The sequence below is a fragment of the Accipiter gentilis genome, chromosome 6 (genome assembly GCF_929443795.1).
Source record: "Accipiter gentilis chromosome 6, bAccGen1.1, whole genome shotgun sequence".
NCBI lineage: Eukaryota > Metazoa > Chordata > Aves > Accipitriformes > Accipitridae > Astur > Astur gentilis.
In genome coordinates, this window is record NC_064885.1 from 30,735,185 (window position 1) to 30,754,142 (window position 18,958).

The 18,958-nt window shown below is 44.5% G+C and overlaps 1 protein-coding gene across 1 annotated transcript in view; it reads left to right on the forward strand.

Moving 5' to 3' along the window:
* Nucleotides 1-583: 583 nt before the first annotated feature.
* The window catches only part of FGF12 (fibroblast growth factor 12), a 237,910-nt gene continuing 219,535 nt past the window's right edge, over nucleotides 584-18,958 (forward strand). The window contains exons 1-2 of the mRNA XM_049802973.1: nucleotides 584-675; nucleotides 848-1,010. Coding sequence (XP_049658930.1) covers nucleotides 998-1,010 — 13 coding nt within the window. The 5' untranslated portion in view covers nucleotides 584-675; nucleotides 848-997. The remainder of the gene's footprint in view (nucleotides 676-847; nucleotides 1,011-18,958) is intronic.

Below are 18,958 nucleotides of genomic sequence, written 5' to 3' on the forward strand. Positions count from 1 at the left end.
TTAATTAATCTTGAAACAACATACCCGGAGAAGGCCCGAACCCGGCAGCGGGCATCTCCGAAGAGATCCCCTCCGCGTCTGCGGGTGGCGTGGGCTCGGTCTGGCTTACGTGCTGCGGGGAGGCTAGCTAGGGTGAGCGGGGCGAGCCCTCTGACCCGACCAACTCCAGCGTTGCGGTCCGGGGGCTTGCCTCGGACCATGTGCCACGCACGCATCACCTGCGGACACCCGCCGGGACGCCTTCCGTCTTGTGCTGCGCGGATGCCATCTCCGCGTACCCACCCGGGAGCCGATGGCCGTGCCCGGCTCGGGGAGGAGGACTCGGACTCCTCCAGCAGGACTCCCACCATAAATAAGCGGGGTGCTGGCGCCCGCGTTGCGTAACCCAGCGCTCCCCTCTCGCAGGGCGGCGGGGCGCAGCCCCCCCCTCCGGGGGGGGTGTGGGTGGGTGGGAGCGGGGGTCGCGGCCAAGCCCAGCGGCCGTCGGGCGCCGCTCCTCCTCCGCGCCCCGCGGAGCCCGCAGCCGGGGGGCCCCGGCGGTGCCGCGGTGCGGGCCGCGGAGGCGGGGCGCGGGCGGGGCGCGCATGCGGGCGGTGCCAGGCAGCGCGGCGGGCCGCGGAGCCACTCGCCCCCGCAGCCACCGCTCGGCCAGGGACAGCTCCCGCCGGCGCCCAGGTAAACGCGCTTCCCCCCGCGGCTGCGCGCCCGCTCCGCGCCGCTTCCCCCCCCCCCCCCCCCGCGGCGGGGAGGGGGTGCGGGTGGGTGGGGGGGTGTGTGTGGGGAGAGGGGGGGGGGGGGGCGGCGGCGGCGGCTGACGCCGTCTCCCGCGGTGGTTGCTTGCTTGCAGCTCCGAGGCTGTGACGGCGCCGTCCCCACCGCGGAGCAAGGCAGCGGCGGCCGGCTCTGCCCGCCGGGCTTCTCGGGGCTGTCGGCTGAGGAGGGGAGCGCGTCTTCCGGCAACTTCCCGGCAACTTCCCGGCGCTCGCAAGGCTCCGCGATGGAAGGGAAAGGTGGGTCGCGGGGGAGGGGAGGAGAGGGGGGGGGGGGGCGGGCGGCGAAAGGACCGCAGTGGCCGGGCCGGGTGCGCGGCGCGGCACGGCACGGCACGGCCCGGGAGCAGCCGTGCCGTGCCGTGCCGTGCCGCTGGGGTAGGTCCATTGCAGCACCGGCAGGGAAGCGGGCTCGGGGAGGCGCTTCCCTTCCCACTCCAGCGGGTGGTATTCGGTCAGCTGCGTGGGGAAGGGTGGGTTGGGGTTTGGTGCTGGTTTGTGGGGGGGTGTTTTTTCAATTTATTTATTTCCCCGTAGGGCGAGACAGATGTTAGTTGGTGATCTGTTTTCTTAATGCTAAGGATTTGCATAATAAACGGGAGGTCTGTCCCGTGTTTTTTTAGTCAGTCGGCGATGGGGAGGTTTTTAAGAGATGAAAAGCATTTCATAATTAGAATGGCTTTTAAAAAAAAATATCTCGATTTTCTCCTGAAACGGGAAGAACAGGGCTGTAGAGCTCTGCCCTCATTACGTTGCATATTTAACACATCGGAACATCCTGATAAATTGGGAGAAAAGCAACGAGTATTGTGCTGTTGATCTATCCACCCTGGAAAGAGGAAATCATTCAATATTGCCTGCCCAGCTTGTGTGTTTGCATACAAAGAGACATATATCTAATCCAAATATATCCCTTCGCGTTGGGCAGATGTATTTTGGTTCCACGCGTAGCTATGTAGTCCTGCACGATTATTTACCTATCTACCTCTACAATTGCATCAGACATCACACATTCAACTGGTACGTGAACTCGAAATCTGTAAATGTTAATTGCCGATGAAATACTGATGGTAAATCGGTCCGCGCAGCGGAAAGGCTAGTTGCCGTTCCCACCTAACCCTAGCTGCCAGCTCTCCTCTATAACGCAAATCTGTAGCTGTTTAATTGATAGAGATCAAAGCAGTGGGAGAATATGGACTATAATAATTCAAGGAAAATGATGGTAGACTTGTATAACACAATACTACATACCTTCCAGGGAGCCGAGCGAGCTATATTTAAACCTGAGGTTTATTTTTGTAACTATCTTGTCAATCAGGGCTATAGTTCTCCTGTGTGGGAATATCTGATTATATGCTGATTAAGGAAGGAAGCTATTTCAATCATATGGAGGCAGTCCTATAAAGCACAGTTTCTTGTGGGCAGTGATCAACAGAATTACCAGGGCTTAAGGACAGGTAAGTACCTTTTTTGAAAAAGTGTATCTGCAAAGACTTGGCTTAGATTAAAAGCTCACAGCAGTCCTCTTAGCCTTGACTTTTTTTTAAATTTTTTTTTTTTTTTTTTTGGCTATCCACACTGTTTTCACACTTAACCTGAGATGTGACACCTTTACCTTTTTGCATGCCCTACTGGTACATGTCTCGATGTGAAACAAATAGACTGTGACTTTAGTATAACGTTATGTGCCTTGTCATGCACTACACAAGCAGACGAAAGGCTCTCCGTGGAACTTCTGATGGAGCTCATGTAGCTGGAGTTGTATAGGGGGCAGAAAGGTAACATCTGCAATAAAGTAAAAGAAAAAGGGTCCAGCTAGCTGGTGGCAAAAGCAGCACCTGAGAGAGGGTTACCCGATTCCTATCTTGTGCAAACAGATAGCGACTGCTACAACGCAGTCGCTGCTGGAGTTGGTGATGAGCAGGTGAACAAGGAAGCCTTTTGGGTCACCGGTACTTGTGTTAATTAGTTGCAGGACGGGCTCTGCAGCAGTTCATGTTCCCAGGCTCTTGGCTTTGGTGGAAGGGTTATCAGGGGGTGAGACAACCCCAGGAGTCACTACTCTGTTATCTTTTGCAAAAATTTCTCAGCAGTTTGCTCTTAGCAGAGTTTTTCTTTGATGGGGTAAAGGTAGGGAACAAATACTCTCTGGGTTTCCTCTATCTGTGCAGAAAAAAGTGCTGTTCAGAGCAAACCCAGCAGAAATCGAGGCACCAGAATGGGACAGGTCCAAAGTAGAGATGACCTTAAAGGAAATACACAAGCAACTTTGGCATCTCAATGGGAAAATGAGAAGGCAGAAGTCCTCTGTTCACGGCAGGGACCCAGCTGTGTTGGTACTGAAGTAATTCTTGAAACTCGCTTAGTGTTGGAGTAGCGTGAGAAGGCCTGTGGTGCACAGATCTAACAGACGAATGTTGTGTACGTGTGTAGTGAGGCACAATGCAGGACGTCTCCCCAGAGCAGAGGTACGAGGCAGCCTAAACCCTTCGCATCTTTAGCTTTTGTGACTAATCCTAGATGGACTTGCAACTGCATTGCCTTACTAGGGACTTGTTTACGTTTTATTTCATTACTAACCAAGCCTCTGCATTGCAAGTCCTGTGTTATGAGATTGCTGCTTGTATACAGTGTTTCTCTGAAGTCATCGCTTGCTTTTTAAATGCTTCCTCCTGCAGCCCTTCTCCCACCCCTCCAGTCTTCCTCGGTGCAAATCTTGGAACATTTCAAACTCAGCGTTATGCAGATACTGGGGAAGAGTGTGTGCTATATTAAGCAACATAAGTCTGTTTAAGAAAACCTACCTTCTGGTTCCTGAATTCAGCTGTCCCTGGTGACTGCTGTGGACGTTTCTGCCTACCATTTGCCATCCCGGGACAACTTGGTTGTCTGAATGTGGCCGGTGCTGATGCTTTGCAAAGCCTGCAGTCCTCTGTTAAAAAAAAAACCCAACCAATAAACAAACCACCCAAAAAACCAAAACCCAAAAAAACCCCCCCCAAACAAACCAAAGCCAAAAAAACCCCCAAACGGCTAAAGGCAAAGGCCCATCTCTGTTGCTGCTCAGAGCAGCCATAATGGATTGCACTGGTTGGACTTGTTCATGAGAATGAGGAGAGAAGGACATATCCTAGTTTTTGTGCAGGGGGGTGCAGGACTAAGGACTTCACTGTTGTTGGGACTGTTGCAGTAAGAGTGCAAGCAAGAGAGTCCTGGTGCGGGCTGAGGAGGAGGAGGTGGTGGTGCAGCCTGTGCCTCCTCCCAACAGTCAAACCTGGCTGGAGACAAACATCTCTATCTCCTCCAGACTCCTAAAAGATAAATAATTGTAGCATTCTGTGGATCTACCATGTTACCAACACATCTTGGTGGTCTAAAAGTAACATTTGGCCTCATCTAACTTGCAGCTTCTTCGACTTGCTCCGTTCTGCACATTCACTGTCTCCAAACCTTTTCCAGCAGTGAGAAGCCTAAAAGTTGTAGCTGCTCCCGAAGCTCATTAGGCAATGGGGGAAGGGAGGGCATCGTGGATGAGGACTCTGTTTTGCATCCGCTACCTGATCCCTGTTCTCTGAATCTCGCCGCTACAGCAGTTCCTGTAGGCTGCAGCAGTAAGCGATACCACACCAGGCATCCCAGGAGCTGGGCTTTGCCAAAGCTAACAACAGTTAATGTGGAGGTTAAGGAATACTTGGTCATTTGCCAGATTCTTCAGTCACAGTTAGAAAGACGCTTAGCAGCGGAAGGAACGTCACACAGTGATGTTCAGACTCGGAGGCTGGGAAAGAAATCAGCCAAGCAAGAGTCAAGCTGCACAGTGTGGAACGGATCCCTGGTCTTCTGGAGGGAGCGGAGAGGGACTGCAGGCTAGCCTTGCTGCAGGGAAGGCGCTATATCCTTTTCTGTACTCCTGAAGACACAGGGAAATCCCTTTCTGGCATTGAGGCAGAAAAGACATATTACTACTTCTGTCTTGTCTGAGGTGAGGATTGGGAACTCGATGTGTCAATGCTGCATGGGAGGCAGGGGCGTGCTGCCTGCTGGGCCCTTCTGCAAGGGCCCAGCCAGTTCTTGATGCTCTCTGCTCTCCCTGGAGGTCAGCGCTGGGCACTGGTGGCCCTGGAGAGGTTTCACTGCCTGGGCGTGGGGCAGGCTGCTGACAGCACAGGATGCATGCTGTTAGCTGGGAGATACAGTGGGACTTGTTCTTGTCAGCTGGTCTGCTGGGACAGCAAAACTAAAGCACGTTGTTGGCTACCGCACCGAGATCCGGAGGTGTTCTTGGTCAGTGCTGGGTCATGGTGCTCCTCTGTTGGATAACAGTGTCAGGCTGGGAGACATTCTCCATGCAGTGGGTTTTCCCTCAGGAACGCCATCCTCGTGCTGAGAAGACTGTGTGGTAGAAGCCAGGGGAGCTGGCCTTGCAGCTCTCTTCTGCTGGAGAGTACCAAAGCAGCAGGGCTTTGAGGAGATGTCTGCAAAGGACATCTCTGCAGAGTGGCTGTCCCAGGCAGATGCTGCCACAGTAGTGCTATCTGAGTCATGTTCTCTTTCCAGTCGCAAAGGCTGGGAGCAGGCTTTTTGCTTTTGCAGAAAAGCCACAATGCTGTTGTTCATAGACATGCAATGTTCAGGCCTTTAAATGAGGTCCTGTAAAACAGCAGTAAGATCCAGTTTGCCTAGGGCACAGAGTTGCCCTTCTTGAGACTGGAAAACAGGTCTGACCTCTTTGCATCTTCCTGTCTTGTGGATACGCGAATGGGTAGGGTGGTTTGATCAATCTCTCCCCACCGGAGCTGCTCTGAAGTTTCCTTGGCCTGACCCGCTGTTGTGGGCCAGCTTCCTCTGCGCAGCCGTCTGCGTGCTATGCCTGTAAAGGACAGAATCTTCACCTTGAAGAACTTGTGATCAAAACCCAACAAGAGCCGATGAATGTTAGGATTGCAGACAGGCTTTGTGGACAAGGTGAGAGAGGGTGGCAAGTGAGAACACAAAGTTCTGGGGATTGCTGTGCACTGTTCCCACCTTCATGGCTTTCTTCAATGATCAAAGAAAAGATCTTGGTGATCCCAGCTGTAGTTCATGTCCTGAAGCTGTTTGGGATGCTCATGTCAAAACCTACCTCATCTTCCTGACATGTTGTGTATTTGTTAGGGGTGAGTCTGCAGCACGTACTGTTGAACACATGTGTTGAAGAAATGCAGACTGCTTTGGTAAAGACTGGGTCACACAAGTCATCTTGGTTACTTCTTTGTAATGGAAACCAAATAGTGGCACAGTTAGTTTTGTTATGAAACTGTTCCCTTTTTTGGGGAACACTTGCATCTCTGTCAAGATCGTCAGAGGCTTCTCTAAGCAGCTCATTTTCCGTAGAGAGCTGCATGCTCTCTGCCTTTCGCAGTGATATGCACTGTGAGATCCAGGACATGTTACTGAGGCCAGCAGTTCTCAACCTGGCTGCTTGAAGTTTGACACAGGGGAGGCGTGTTTGGGGATGTAAACAAATGGCCTGATTTATATTTTTTTTTTTTTTTTAGTATCTCCACCGTGCCCAAGGCTGTGCATTTCCATATGGGTACCAGCTTTCTGTAGAGCAGGGAAACACTTTGGTTGCCTGACCTTAACACCTTATCCCTGAGGCTGGAGTGGGGTGCTGTGAAGATTGCTTTCTTCCTGTGCCTCAGACTTAAATCTCCGCTGAGAGGTGCGGGAGGGGAGTGTAAGGCACTAAGCTAGCACCTCGTGCATGCTTTTCTTTAATGCGTTTCAGAAAGCAAGTGAAACGTCTGTTCCTCTTGCATTAGAAATCACATTAAACACAACACAAATAGGACTGTGTCCTGGGAGGTCTCAAAGATGGTAAGAGCTTAGGTTGCTGTGTGGGTCTAGCAAGTGAGCAAACCTTGGCTACGTGCTGCCACCTAGAAGAGCAGATAACAGTCTAATGCCTTTATTAACCATTGGTTAGTAGCTGCTGAAATACTGTGGGCAGGCATCTGAAACTTCTGGATGAGAGGATGATCCAAGCCTATCTGGTGCTGGGGGAAGCAGAAATGGCACCTTCAGAAAGCATTTGTACTGTTATGGGCCTCGTAATGAGAAGGGAAAAGTAAGTGGCCGTGCTCGTATTCCTTCATGCCTATAAACCCACCATGTTACTAAAACAAAGGAGAAAGAAGACCCTAGTAATAGGTTTAAATGTTATAAAAATGGGATGAGGACTTAGTCATCTGGCTAGTATTAAAATACCCAAGAAGCAGACAAATTCCTCCACCTCACTTCCACAAGTTATGTGGGAGCTGTGGAAGTTGCATTTAGCCTGAATGAAATGCTGGAGTAATTTAAAATGTTTTTTTTTTTTTAACGCATTAAGTTGTTCTGACGTACCGTTTATACGTATAGTGGCTGGAAGCGTAATCTGTGGATACTTTGAGTAATGACCTGCATACAGCTGTTTCATCCTTAGTTCATTTAGGGTCCAGAAATTTAAAAAAAGAAACTTGATTTTTTTAAGCAGGTTTTTTCAAAAGGCTTAGCTTACCGCAAGATTTTTTCTTATCTGCTTTTATCTTTCCCTCTCTATCTACTCAGCTATTCAAATCCTGTCTGAATTGCATTCATTTCTAATGTGCCATAAAACTTGATATGCAAAAGCTAGTTATTTAGGGAGAATTGCAGAAACTATTTTAGTCTGTGTCTTTTGACCTATAAATGAGATAACATGATTAATTTTTACATGCGAAGCTTGGTGTTTATTAGCATGGTAAAAGGCAATTTGACAATGAAAAATATTCCTGATGGGCATAATAATTAATGCTTTCACTCAAAGTATAAAGAGTTTAATAATGCTGTTATACTAAAATGATTGAAGAAAGAGTTTACTATTTTCCTATTAGAGATACAAGGATGTTTCCTTTTTTATAGCTCCTATATCCCTGCTCTTTCAAAGTGTTCTTTATACTCAATAAGAGTACAAATCATCACGCTAATTCATTGAGTTTCTTTTCCCAGGTCCCAGGTTTGGTTGAACCTTATGATTTGATGCTTATGCAGGATACACATCGAAAGCTACGGCTTTTTTCTTCAGATTGAATTAAACTATTTATGGTGTCATCATGTTTCAGTAGAGATCTTGTGGCTTGAGATGATGGCCGCTCAACAGAGCGCGGGAGCAATGCTGCGGCGTGCCTTGAGCCACGCGGCCGAGGGAGGGCTGTGTGTGCAGCAGGATGTGTACTTTCAGAAGTAAGGCGTTTTACTTGCTATTTTTAATAGCATGTGCAAAGCAAGAAATCAGGAAAGTACGGAATAGCATTTCTAATTTGGAAAACTGTTTTTCTTGAGCTGTGCTTCTTCTCCCTGTGTTTCACCCCTCCGTTGGAAGCTGGTTTAGACTGGCTTTACCCGCCATCAGCATTCAATAGGTAAGGTTAATTTACTGAATGTAGCTACTTGGAGGATTTATGAAGAAAAGCCAGAAGTGCTGAATGTTTTATTAGTATAATGAGGGAAAGTCGCCTTGCTTCTCAGTCATTGAGAATGTATTATTAATGCAAAAACACTTTCCTTGAATTTAATGCTATCTCCAAAAGAGGCTGACAATCAAGAAGGCCTCTTCAGGAAGATTGAAGCCTACCTGGTCACTAAGTCTCTTATGCCATACTTATTCCAACATAAAGTGCTATCACTGATTTTTTTACTTCTACTTTTCTCTCCAAGTCCAGCCAGCCAAGGGCTGTTGGTAGGATGGGCATGCTGAAGTGTTGTGATACTCCCTACTCAAGCAAATGTTGGACTAGAGACCTTGAGGTTTTTTCCAGCTGACATTGGTCTCCGACATGACCCTACTGAGGAGCTTGAACTCTAAATCTGGTTCTGAATTCTGTATCCTGCCTCTTCCTCCTCCCATTCACATACTGGTCTGTACCCCCCTTCTCATATCTGAGTGTTTATCATTACTTGGGGCATTGAAGAGCTGGGTCCAGATATTATGCCTGGAATTTGGCTGTGATTTATTTTGTGTGTGTGTGTGTGTGTAAATTACAGGTTGCTGTGCAGTCTGATAGATCAAACTTGTATGAAATTCAGCAGTGGAATAAAATTCTGCCTTGAAGGACAGCCCTTGGAGCTTCATCCTGTACTGACGTGCAGTCCTGAATGTGTATTTTGGGGGAGAGCTTTAGCGAGTGTAAAACTTGGCCAACTTTCAGCGAAGAATATCTTGCAGCAATGGCTTTAGAATGGTAAGAAACAAATGCAAAACACCAAAATATTCCAGATGTCCAGAATTACTGTTTCATCATAGGTGATATTATTTTGAGATTCAGCTTAGTTTTCTGAAACTTTGTCTAGGAAAAGATGTACAGTATGAATTCATTCTTTACTTGAGAATCCTTGTACCCACTGTGCTTGCTACTATGCAAAAGTATCCATTTCACTGCCACTTCAGAATAACTCTAAATTCAGTCTTATAAATGCTAGTGGCTCCAACATACTGTAAGCAAGAGGGAAACAGCAGTAATGCTGACAAAATGAGAAAAAATGTAGAATCCAGCACCTTCTAGTATATGGAGAAAAAAAATTACTTGTACATAAAGGAAGACTTGGATTTTCTAATTTGATATTAACAAGCCGTTGCAGCATAACTGGGTTGACTGTAGAATAAGCTTCCTCAGCAAGACCTGCTTTCTATACTATTTCCAGCTTATTTGATCTCTTTGAAAGCTGAATCTGAGCTTTTGAGATTTTCTAGCCTGAAATTCATATTCCCTTTTAGTATTGACCAGTACTGCTGGTATTCTGAGATTGCCTGCTAACCAGTGCCATATATTATCAAATAATTACATTGATGAAGTCAGCTGTTAATTTTTAAACTTTCTGTGGGTGTGTCCCAGTGGAGAAATTACATACTGCAAATTGTAGCCATTTTGTTGCCATATGAGAAGTGAGGGAGAAATCAGCAGAGAAGTTTAAAAATTGCTGTCCTGTGTCTCCTCTTCCAGTCAAGATTTTAAATAAAGTCTGCGGAGCTACTCTGGATTTGCACTTGTATAGGTAAATGCATCATTTGGTCAGTAGGCAAAAGCCAGGTCTCTAATGCCTTACCTAACTGAAAACACAATGGAAATAATACTGATTATATGGTGTAAAACCTATTTAATTACATTTAGACCTTCATTATTAACTACTTATGACTTCTTCAAACCTTTACTACTTCTTTTTATATTGGTTCAAGGGGATGTTAATATAACAAACAGTTATGGCTTATTTACCTTTTACTTTCTTCCTGCCACTTTGAAGGCAGTTTACTTTATTGGTACAAATTATATGGCTTTGAAGCTTTTGTGTTAGCAACTGCTATTAAATTTACTATATAATATCTTCAAAAGCCAGAATATCCACCCCATCTTAAAAATGACTATTAATTACACTTATAACAAGTGGCTCTGTGCTGAGACATGTCTCTGCCATTACTATTGAACAGAGTACCAGACATCTAGAATTACTGTCAGTTTTATTTGCACGATTCATCTCTCAGTAACATGCATTTCAGGCTTTCCTACCTAAACTGTATTTATAGTGTATTCCCCTCCCAAAAAATCAACATCCAGCAACAGCAAGACTTTGGGGGGTGTGTGTGGTTGTTGTTTTTTGTTGTTTTTTTTTTTTAAAAAAAAGCGTGGGGTTTTTTGGTTTTTGTTGGTTTTTTTTTTAAAAAGCTAGGGTTGAATTTTCCATCTCCTTTGATTAGAAGGTTCCCAGAAATAGTGAGGACAAGCCTGAAATACTGAAGCAATGCAAGCATGCAGCCGTGGGCAGCATACAGAGACAAAGAACAGAATGTGTTTTAAAATCTTCATTATTTTTCATAAGAAAATACTGTTTTGATTAAATTGTACCTTCTGTGGCACCTATGGTTGATGACAGCAGAACTGGATGCAGGACTCGTGTTCTGCTGTCTGTGAAATTGAGAACAACGTATTGCGGCTGATGCTGAGCTTTGCATGCATGGGGATCTTCTAGTACAAGCAATGCTCTGGCTCTGTGCTTTGCAAGTCGGTCAAATGGTAGGAATTTTTGGATTGGTGGCCTGTTATAGACATACTGCTATACATACGAAAACACAGGCAGTTCCTTTTTTCATTTAAAGGTTTTCAGGAACAGTGAGTCCAGAAGAGGTCTTGCTGAATCTCAGCACTGTTAAAGCTGGCATCACCACTGAAATGAGTTTATGCTCTCTAATCTCAAAGGCAAGGCTAATGCACAGCTACTTTACCGCTCTTGTCTTCCTGAAGTCATCTTTATTACCCAGAAGCTGCACAGCAATTTGGTCATCCAAACCAAACAGAGTATGTCCTGAATGCAGCTTTCCGTCTTATCTGGAAAGTGGCTGTGGTGGGCCATTGGCTTGGAGAATATGAGGAAGGACCATGTAGGTGGACAAGTCCCACCTCTGTCCCTGCCCTCTACCTTCATATCAGTTCTGTAAGTTGGACTTTGGTTTGAAGCTGGGGCACCCAGGAGGTGTGTTTAGTGCTTTGCTCTTCTCCCTGGCTCCTCAGATGTGTGAAAGCTTTGTCTTCTGCAGTTTCCCTGCCTGTGAGCAGTCCCTCTTCTTAGTGTCGGGGATTTCTGTTCAGCCTTAGGGATAGTCTGTGGTCTAGCAAAGGATAATACATGACACTTCTGGGCTGTCCTCTGCCTGTCAGGAACAGTGAAGTAAGCATCTGCGTCTTCTCCCTCCTGTTTGCAAAGGAGCTGCCTAAAAATCAGGTCTGCTGTTTTGCAGAAAATCCCATTTTCTGAAGCTTCTGTGGTGAATTGGATCGAACCCAGTATTTCTCTTACCATTCAGGCCAGTCAAGGGCTTCGTGGACTCTGCACTTGCTGATGGGTCCTGCCTTGGATCCATGAGAGTTTGTCAACACCTGCGATATTATGAACAACACGACCGAGTTTAGAGACTCATGTTTTTTCAGCTAAACAGTTTTACTGTGTGATGTTTTTGTAAGGAGGTGTTACAATAGCCAACTCTTACTGATCTCTGAAGGACTGTGGATTTCATGGGATGCTTTTAAGGCCTTTCCCGGTGGAGGTACATATGGACCATAAAGCTTTATCATTGTTTTTAGTTCTTGTATTATTTCCCTAATCAACCTTACAGCTCTTCTGTCTGTTGAAGTATGGAGGTTAAGTTGATGGGAAAAAGGGTGGTTTCCAGCTTTCCATTTTAACTTTCTGTGAAAAAAAAGTGCAGTTTGCCAGGAAAGGAGAGCCACAGAGTCAGGAAAGCCTGTATATTCTTCTCTTCAAAAATACTGTATTTCAGTCCTAAGTAACATGTTTTAGCTTGAAAAATTGGTTTGAAATTATTTCCTTGGTGGCAGAGGCGGGGGAGGAATATAGAACAAAAAAAACCCATTTTAAGCAGAATAAACAGTAATGCTTCATTTAAAACTTTAAAATGTATATTTTTCCATGGAATTCCCCAGGGCAGTTCAACAAAACTGGTCATGAAATTCAAGTGTTACAATTGACTATATCAAGTATTTCTGTTCAGATGTCAGCTGCGAATGTTCTGCCCATATTTTGCCAATGGTTACTGGCTCAAATGCCTTGCAAGGCCATGTGAAATTGTTTAGTTCCATGAAGATGACTGATCTGGTCTCACCTGGAGGGATTATCTTGTTGCTTTACCAAAAAAGCATCACTCAAACCGGGCTGCATTGTCTTGGTTTGTGAACTACATGGTTTTCACCCCATGTCCCAGAATAGCCCCAGTTGGCACCAATACCTATGAACTACATATATTTATAGTGATGCTGCAGGGCACCAAAAATAGTGACCAAGGTGGCTATTGGCCAATGGCTGCTGAATGCCCTGAGTCTAATGAATTCAAAAGCTCATGTGCCTCCTTGAGGGGAAAATGCAATCAGATTGTCTCTAATTATGACCCCAGATGATGATAGAGCAATCCAGAAATAGCAAAGCATGGGCAGTGAACTCCTTTGATATAAGACAAACCTGGATGGGTCTCGTATTGGATCCTTCTTTTTCACTGAAAGACCTATCTGACTGTCGGTTCTGTTCCTGGAGGGGCTAGTTACAACTAAATGAGGCAATAAATCAGCTCCTGCTCCTCTGGAAAAGAAACCCCTTGGCTCTTGGCTCAGCCCGCGCTGGCAAAAAAGTGTGGGGATGGAGAGCCAGAGTTTCACACACTTGTGCCAAGTCCCAGACACCAGCTTGTAAATCACCTGGGTTCAGCTCCTTATGTCTGTACTCTGCAGTGGAGAATGGCTACAGAAACCTCTGGTTAATGGAGTTACTGTGCATGGGGACAGTATGTCAGTATGGCTCTGTACTTTATGTTAAATGGGAGGTTGGCTAGTGCCTGGACAGTACGTGTTCATGTGTACACTCTGGGGTTGAGGCATGTCTTCATTACCTTATGTAGGAATTGTATTAGGAACCCAATGTGGGTTTAGTGTCTTACCCTGCTGATCTGAGACCTTGCCTGGGTAGCATTTGCAATTTGGGAGTGGTTGGATCCAGACCTTGATGTTGTGTTGCTGGCCAGAGAGCTTAGGGGGCTTTGGAAGGAGGTCTTGTTAGTGGTAAGGAAGTGGATGGTACAGAGCAGCAGGACTCCTGGGTCAAAATCCTACCTCTGAATTTTCATGTATTGAAATCACTTTTAAACCCTCTCTGTGCTGCGGAATGGTATGAAGATTGGTAAGGTAACACAGCCCTGAAACCATGGCACTGGTGTTTTGTTTTCTCCTGCTAATCCGAAAGGTTTTGAGCCATGTTACTACTAAAGTATCTGTTTAGCCTAGTGTGGTGTTAGCTTCCCTCTCTTTTTTTTTTCCTGAAGTTCATAGCTCAGAGGTGCTCCCTGAAACTTCTCAGATGAGTTTAACTGGAGATGCATCCCATGCCAGCTGCCACCATGCCTAGCAAAGTTATTTACTGGTTATTTTTTGGATGATGGATCCTAATAGCTTTTCAGCACTTTAGCAACAAATAGAGCAGCAGTGTTTAATAACAGAAGGTAAGAGCATAGTGTCAAGCCTCGAGGCATGCATTAATGCTGCAGCATCCTAAATGGTGGTCAAAGACTGTAGAAGGATGAAAGCACATCTGATCTCTTTGGCAGGATAGACAAGGACGTTAGGAAACCTCTGTTCTGTTGGGTTTTTTAATCTCTTCCAGGTGATTGCTATTGTAACATGTTGTCTTGTTCTGTTTTTTTCCTCTTAGCTGTTGTCAGGCCTGTATGTTTAAGCAGTAATCTGATGTGGGTATGATATGGTAATGTGTCCCTCCTGTGCCTCGGACAAAGGCCCTAATCTTGTCCCTAGTAAAGATGGTGATGCAGAAAGCACTGGAAAAACTAGTTGTCTGAGTACTGTTTCTGTAAGTGTGCCGTATCCTATAGACTGACCCGTGTCCTCTATCCCAGAGGCTTATCCTTATAGAAACAAAGATGAAGGGACTGAAGTAGCAGTCTACATAACTATCACTTCTTTTTTTATTCTTGCTGATCACCTGGCATTTCATAACATCATCTTCTCTCCCTATGCTGTCAACTCCAATACCTGCTTTACAATCTTCCATTCGTTGAGATGGCAAAAGACTGGGATCCCGTAACTGCTTTATAGTTGGTTTGCTGTGAGACTCAGCAGATGGAAGTTATCTTGAATGGTAAATGAAGTTACAAGTGCATGTGATCGAATGCCAGTGTGTGTCACTGCCCTCTTCACATTTTATACTGCACATCTAACATTTCGATTAGCTATAACTGAAGGACTTGTTCATTTGTTTGCACCATTTTGCAGGATACATTAGACTTCTGTCTAAAAGATAATCCTCATATTTTTCCTACTGAGAAGGCCTGATTGATGTGCACTTTCTGGTGGGATCTAAATCATTCAGTATAAGAAATATTTCACTTACATGAAGCACTTTATACTTTTAAGTATCAGAGAATCTTTAGAGCTATGAAAATATTATGAATCTTGCATACAATATGACTCTTAATTTTAACATCTACAGATGTTTCATAAAATTATTATAGTAACCTTATTTTATTAAGCTTAGTATAGTGTAGTTGGTTTGGAGTAATAATGTGTGAAGTTTCCATGCACAGTAAATCTCATTTTTCATGCAGAAAAAGATCTTCAAAGACAAATATTTGCAGTAATAGAAAAGGCAACATGGAGAAATGGTGTCAAAGAATATTATTCTTCGTATAATTGTTTCCTTTCTTCTCCTTATGGATCTTCACTGGAGGAAACTACCCAGGGCTGTGTGTGGATGTGTGTGTCTCTAACAGATGGCTAGTTTTAATCACCTTTCTGTGAGAGGAGGGGATTGGGAATTTTAAATGACAGGACTTGAGAGTTGTGCAGCTTTAATGTTTGAGGTACCTCAGTTACTAGTTGGCTTGGTTTTGTGGGTGGTGGATGCATTTGGGACTGTTCCAGAGAGATGAATGAGTCCGTCTCACCAAACCCTGCCAAGGGCACACCACTAGTTAGAGATACTTGCGTAGAAGTGTCCACACCGTTGAGGAACAAGGGACCTAAGTCAATAAGCATCTGTATCAGTGAGCGCTTTTCCTGTATTTGCCTTGTCATGTTCCCTTTGACTTCTTCTGTCATACCTGTCCTGGCACACCTACCTCTGCTAGTCAGTAGAACTGGCACATCTCAGGCTCTTATGCATTTGTATTTACACTGCTGGTACTTAAGCAAAGATGCCTGTAATGCTCTATACCTGATGTTGTCTGTTTGAATAACGTAACCATTTCACAAATACGGAGTAGAGACCCAGGAAATCAAGATCCTTTTCTGAAAATGTTCCATTTTGCTCTTTTGCAAAGCCCAGCCAGGAACAAGCAGTGTCAGCTCCTTATGGTGTTGGAGTGCTTTTGGGGTAACACAGCTCATCTTGTATATTCAGCAACTGTCCCAGAAGCCAATTAGAAATATTGGTGAAGGCAAAGCCTTTCAGACTTGAATAGCCTTTGGAAGACTCATCTCCTGGAAAGTTCAAGTGTTTCGATATTAGCTTTCACCCAGACTAATAAAAAATGGAATGGGAATTTGTGGGACATGGAAGAAGTCAGTTCAGTAACACTGAATTGCTTTGTTTTGATACTTCTGTTCAAAACCAGCTTAACATATCAAGAATGTTCAGGTGACGTGTTCATATACATTTAATGTTTTGGCAAAAGAGCTCAAAAGCTTCATTCTTGTTGACTTCAGTATTTTCTCCTAAAGACAGACGGCTTCTGGAGCCGAGCCTGGCAGCTGAACTCCACTCTTCTGTCTCCTCAAGTCAGTCTGCCTGGTGAAACACCAGCCTTTGTAACGTACAACACTTAGGTTGTTGCATAGCTCTTTGCATTCATGGGTATCAGTGCTATAAAAAGGAAGCCGAGAGCTTTATTGGTGTTAAAAAGGGAAAATGAGGCACAGAGTAGAAGCAACTTGCTCAAGGCCACCCTCTAAAGTACCAGGAAAACTCTCCTTCTAGCACAGTTAACAATAAAACACCTTTTCTGTGATACTCTGAGTTAGAACATCAGAAAATTCATAACCTTAATGAAAGACAGGGAGACTCCTTATTGCAATGTGGAAGATGTAGTTCTCCAGGGACTTTCCCTCAGTAAGAGAATGGGGGTATGAACCACAAGTTTGAAGCAGTGTGTTAGTAGGGAAAGGCAGCTGAATTAATTAAAAATATTCTTCAACTATTTTGGGTTAGTTGAACATGGCAGAACACTCTTATTTGGCCCTGTAAGATAATTCACTGCAGTTACCCTGATGAGAGTGTCTCAGTGTTGAAAATGCAGGGTTTTTCTTGCATAATGGGGAAAAAAATCCAAAAGACAATTCTCAATGGTGGTAATGAAGGAAGCCTGGGGGCTTGTTGAGGAAGCATCTGTGGACCTGGTTCATAAGCAGATGATTTCTCTCTGAGTGAGGATGATATTTGCCCTCCTTTGGCATAAAGAAATAGCAGAAAGCTCAGCTTAGAACAGCAGGAACTCAGCACAGTATTTATGCCCACTTCTAGCACTTAGGATTCCTGGGGTTTAGGGACTTTGAGGAAATGGGATGTTTTCCGCTATTGACCCAGGTATATAAATATCTCAGTGTATGTATAGAGAGATTAGAGGATGCAGTTATCAGTCTTAAATGAAGATTTTGTGGCGTTAAGAGAAAGCTAGATGTCTAAGGTGTTCTCTTTCTTCCTCCACCTGCCAGCATCCTGATCATACTCGCAGGAGTACTGTGGTCCTTATAAATCAGAGTTCAGTGCCCTACCTGCAGAGCTTTTGACTGCCTCCAAGCATCGGCCTCCCCGAAGGAGTAACACTGACACAGAAAAGGAGTGTGCTGAGGACAGAGCGATGCCTTTGCTTTGGCAAGCCATGGGGGTTGTGCTCTCGGAGGCATAACTCAGCCTTCAAAGCCAGCCTTTGAGTTGCAACTTCAAAAACAAGTTACCTGCTGGAAAATCAGGGAGTCCAGGGGAACAGTTACATAATGCAGACTTAAATCTGTACTTTTTCCCAGAGATGGGTGTGAGCTGCTCAGTGATTTAGAGGTGAGTGCGTGTTCTTTAGGATGTATCTTTCAGTAGGTAGCACCTGGGGTCCCAAGAAACTAATAGAAATGGAAGCATACACAAGTATCTATATGGAGGTGACACTGCTGTCTGTTATGGAAAATGTATCAAAATACAGTGTTTATTTCTGTAGCCTACACATACAAAGATACAATTTGTAAAAAGATAATAGGGCTTTCATGTTCCCCCAGTTTTTATGAAGTGTAGCAATTTAGTAATTTGAAAGCCTAGACTTCTCCGTTCAGAAAATAACATACATCTGTGTGGTTTTGGTTTTTGCTTTTACTCTAAATTCAAACTGTTCACTCTCAGTGGTTCGGTGTCTCATGGTTGATTGCTCTGTGTGGAAGACGGATATTTCTCAAAGATCTATGTGTAATGTTCACAGTATCAGCTGCCGTCTAAACTCTGCTCAGTACTGAAAAGCAACAAACAAATGGGAAGACACTTCTCAACACTTGAAGAAAAAGACTCAAGATAAGGAGTGTTTTATCATGTCTACTTTCTTCAAAAAGCAATGTATGCCAGAAGAAATGATTTATTAAGTTTGTGAAAATCTGTCCTGCTGGCTGGTTATCTTCAGGCATTGTACCCAGGTGACAGCCTGTTTCTTGTATAAGTCCAAAAAAACTGGTTAAATTCCACTTGGAACCTAGTCAGAAGCTCAGGGTGAACATGAGAATGTTTTTGTAGTATATTCCCTGCGTGAACTGTTGCTTGGTAGGTTGGCAGGACCATGTGTCGCGAAAGGAGAGGTTTTGATCACTTAAAGAATCACCATCAAAGATAGTAGCAAAAGTGATTTTTTTTTATTTTTTTTTTTTAATGTGAATTTGTGAAAGTGCAACTAAAGTTTGATGGCAAGTTCACCCTTACTATGTGGAAGAAACATACAAAGGAAAACTGAGTTAGAATCTATTTAGAATGATTCACACAGAGGCTGGAGATGCAAAAGGATAAGGGAGACCCTCCCATTGAGTCATGAGGTTCAGAATGGACCCCCTTGCTTTCTAAACTCCATCTCAGACAGGAGTCGAGGTGCAGCTGGATCCACGCTGAGTCTCAGACTTGGACAACGGTTTATGCCTAATGGAAGTGATACAAAGGGTAAGGAAAAACTGTTGAATTACTATGCCAATTTGTTGGGGAATGAGTGCTTATGGATCCTACATGACTCTGAGGTAGCAGCAATTTAAGATTTATTAACACTGTTACAGTAAATCGCAAGATTAGGTTAGATGATTTTTAACAATACTTAATCATCAGCCAATTATCAGAGTGATTTAATAAAGTTTGCTATCAGCACTACAAAGTTTCCCAAATCAAAATGCATGCACACAGATACAGAGGTTAACCTATAATCAAGATTTTTCTCTCTTGGCCAATTATAGTAAATTATTGGTACCAAATGATATTTTAAACCTTGTGAAATCTAGTTGTAGTGAATGACACACTTTTCTCCTTCATCAGCATTTGTCAGAAGATGACCTTTGTCAGCATCTCTCGGCCGAAAAATCTTGGACATCCTCACGAAATTCTACTATTAA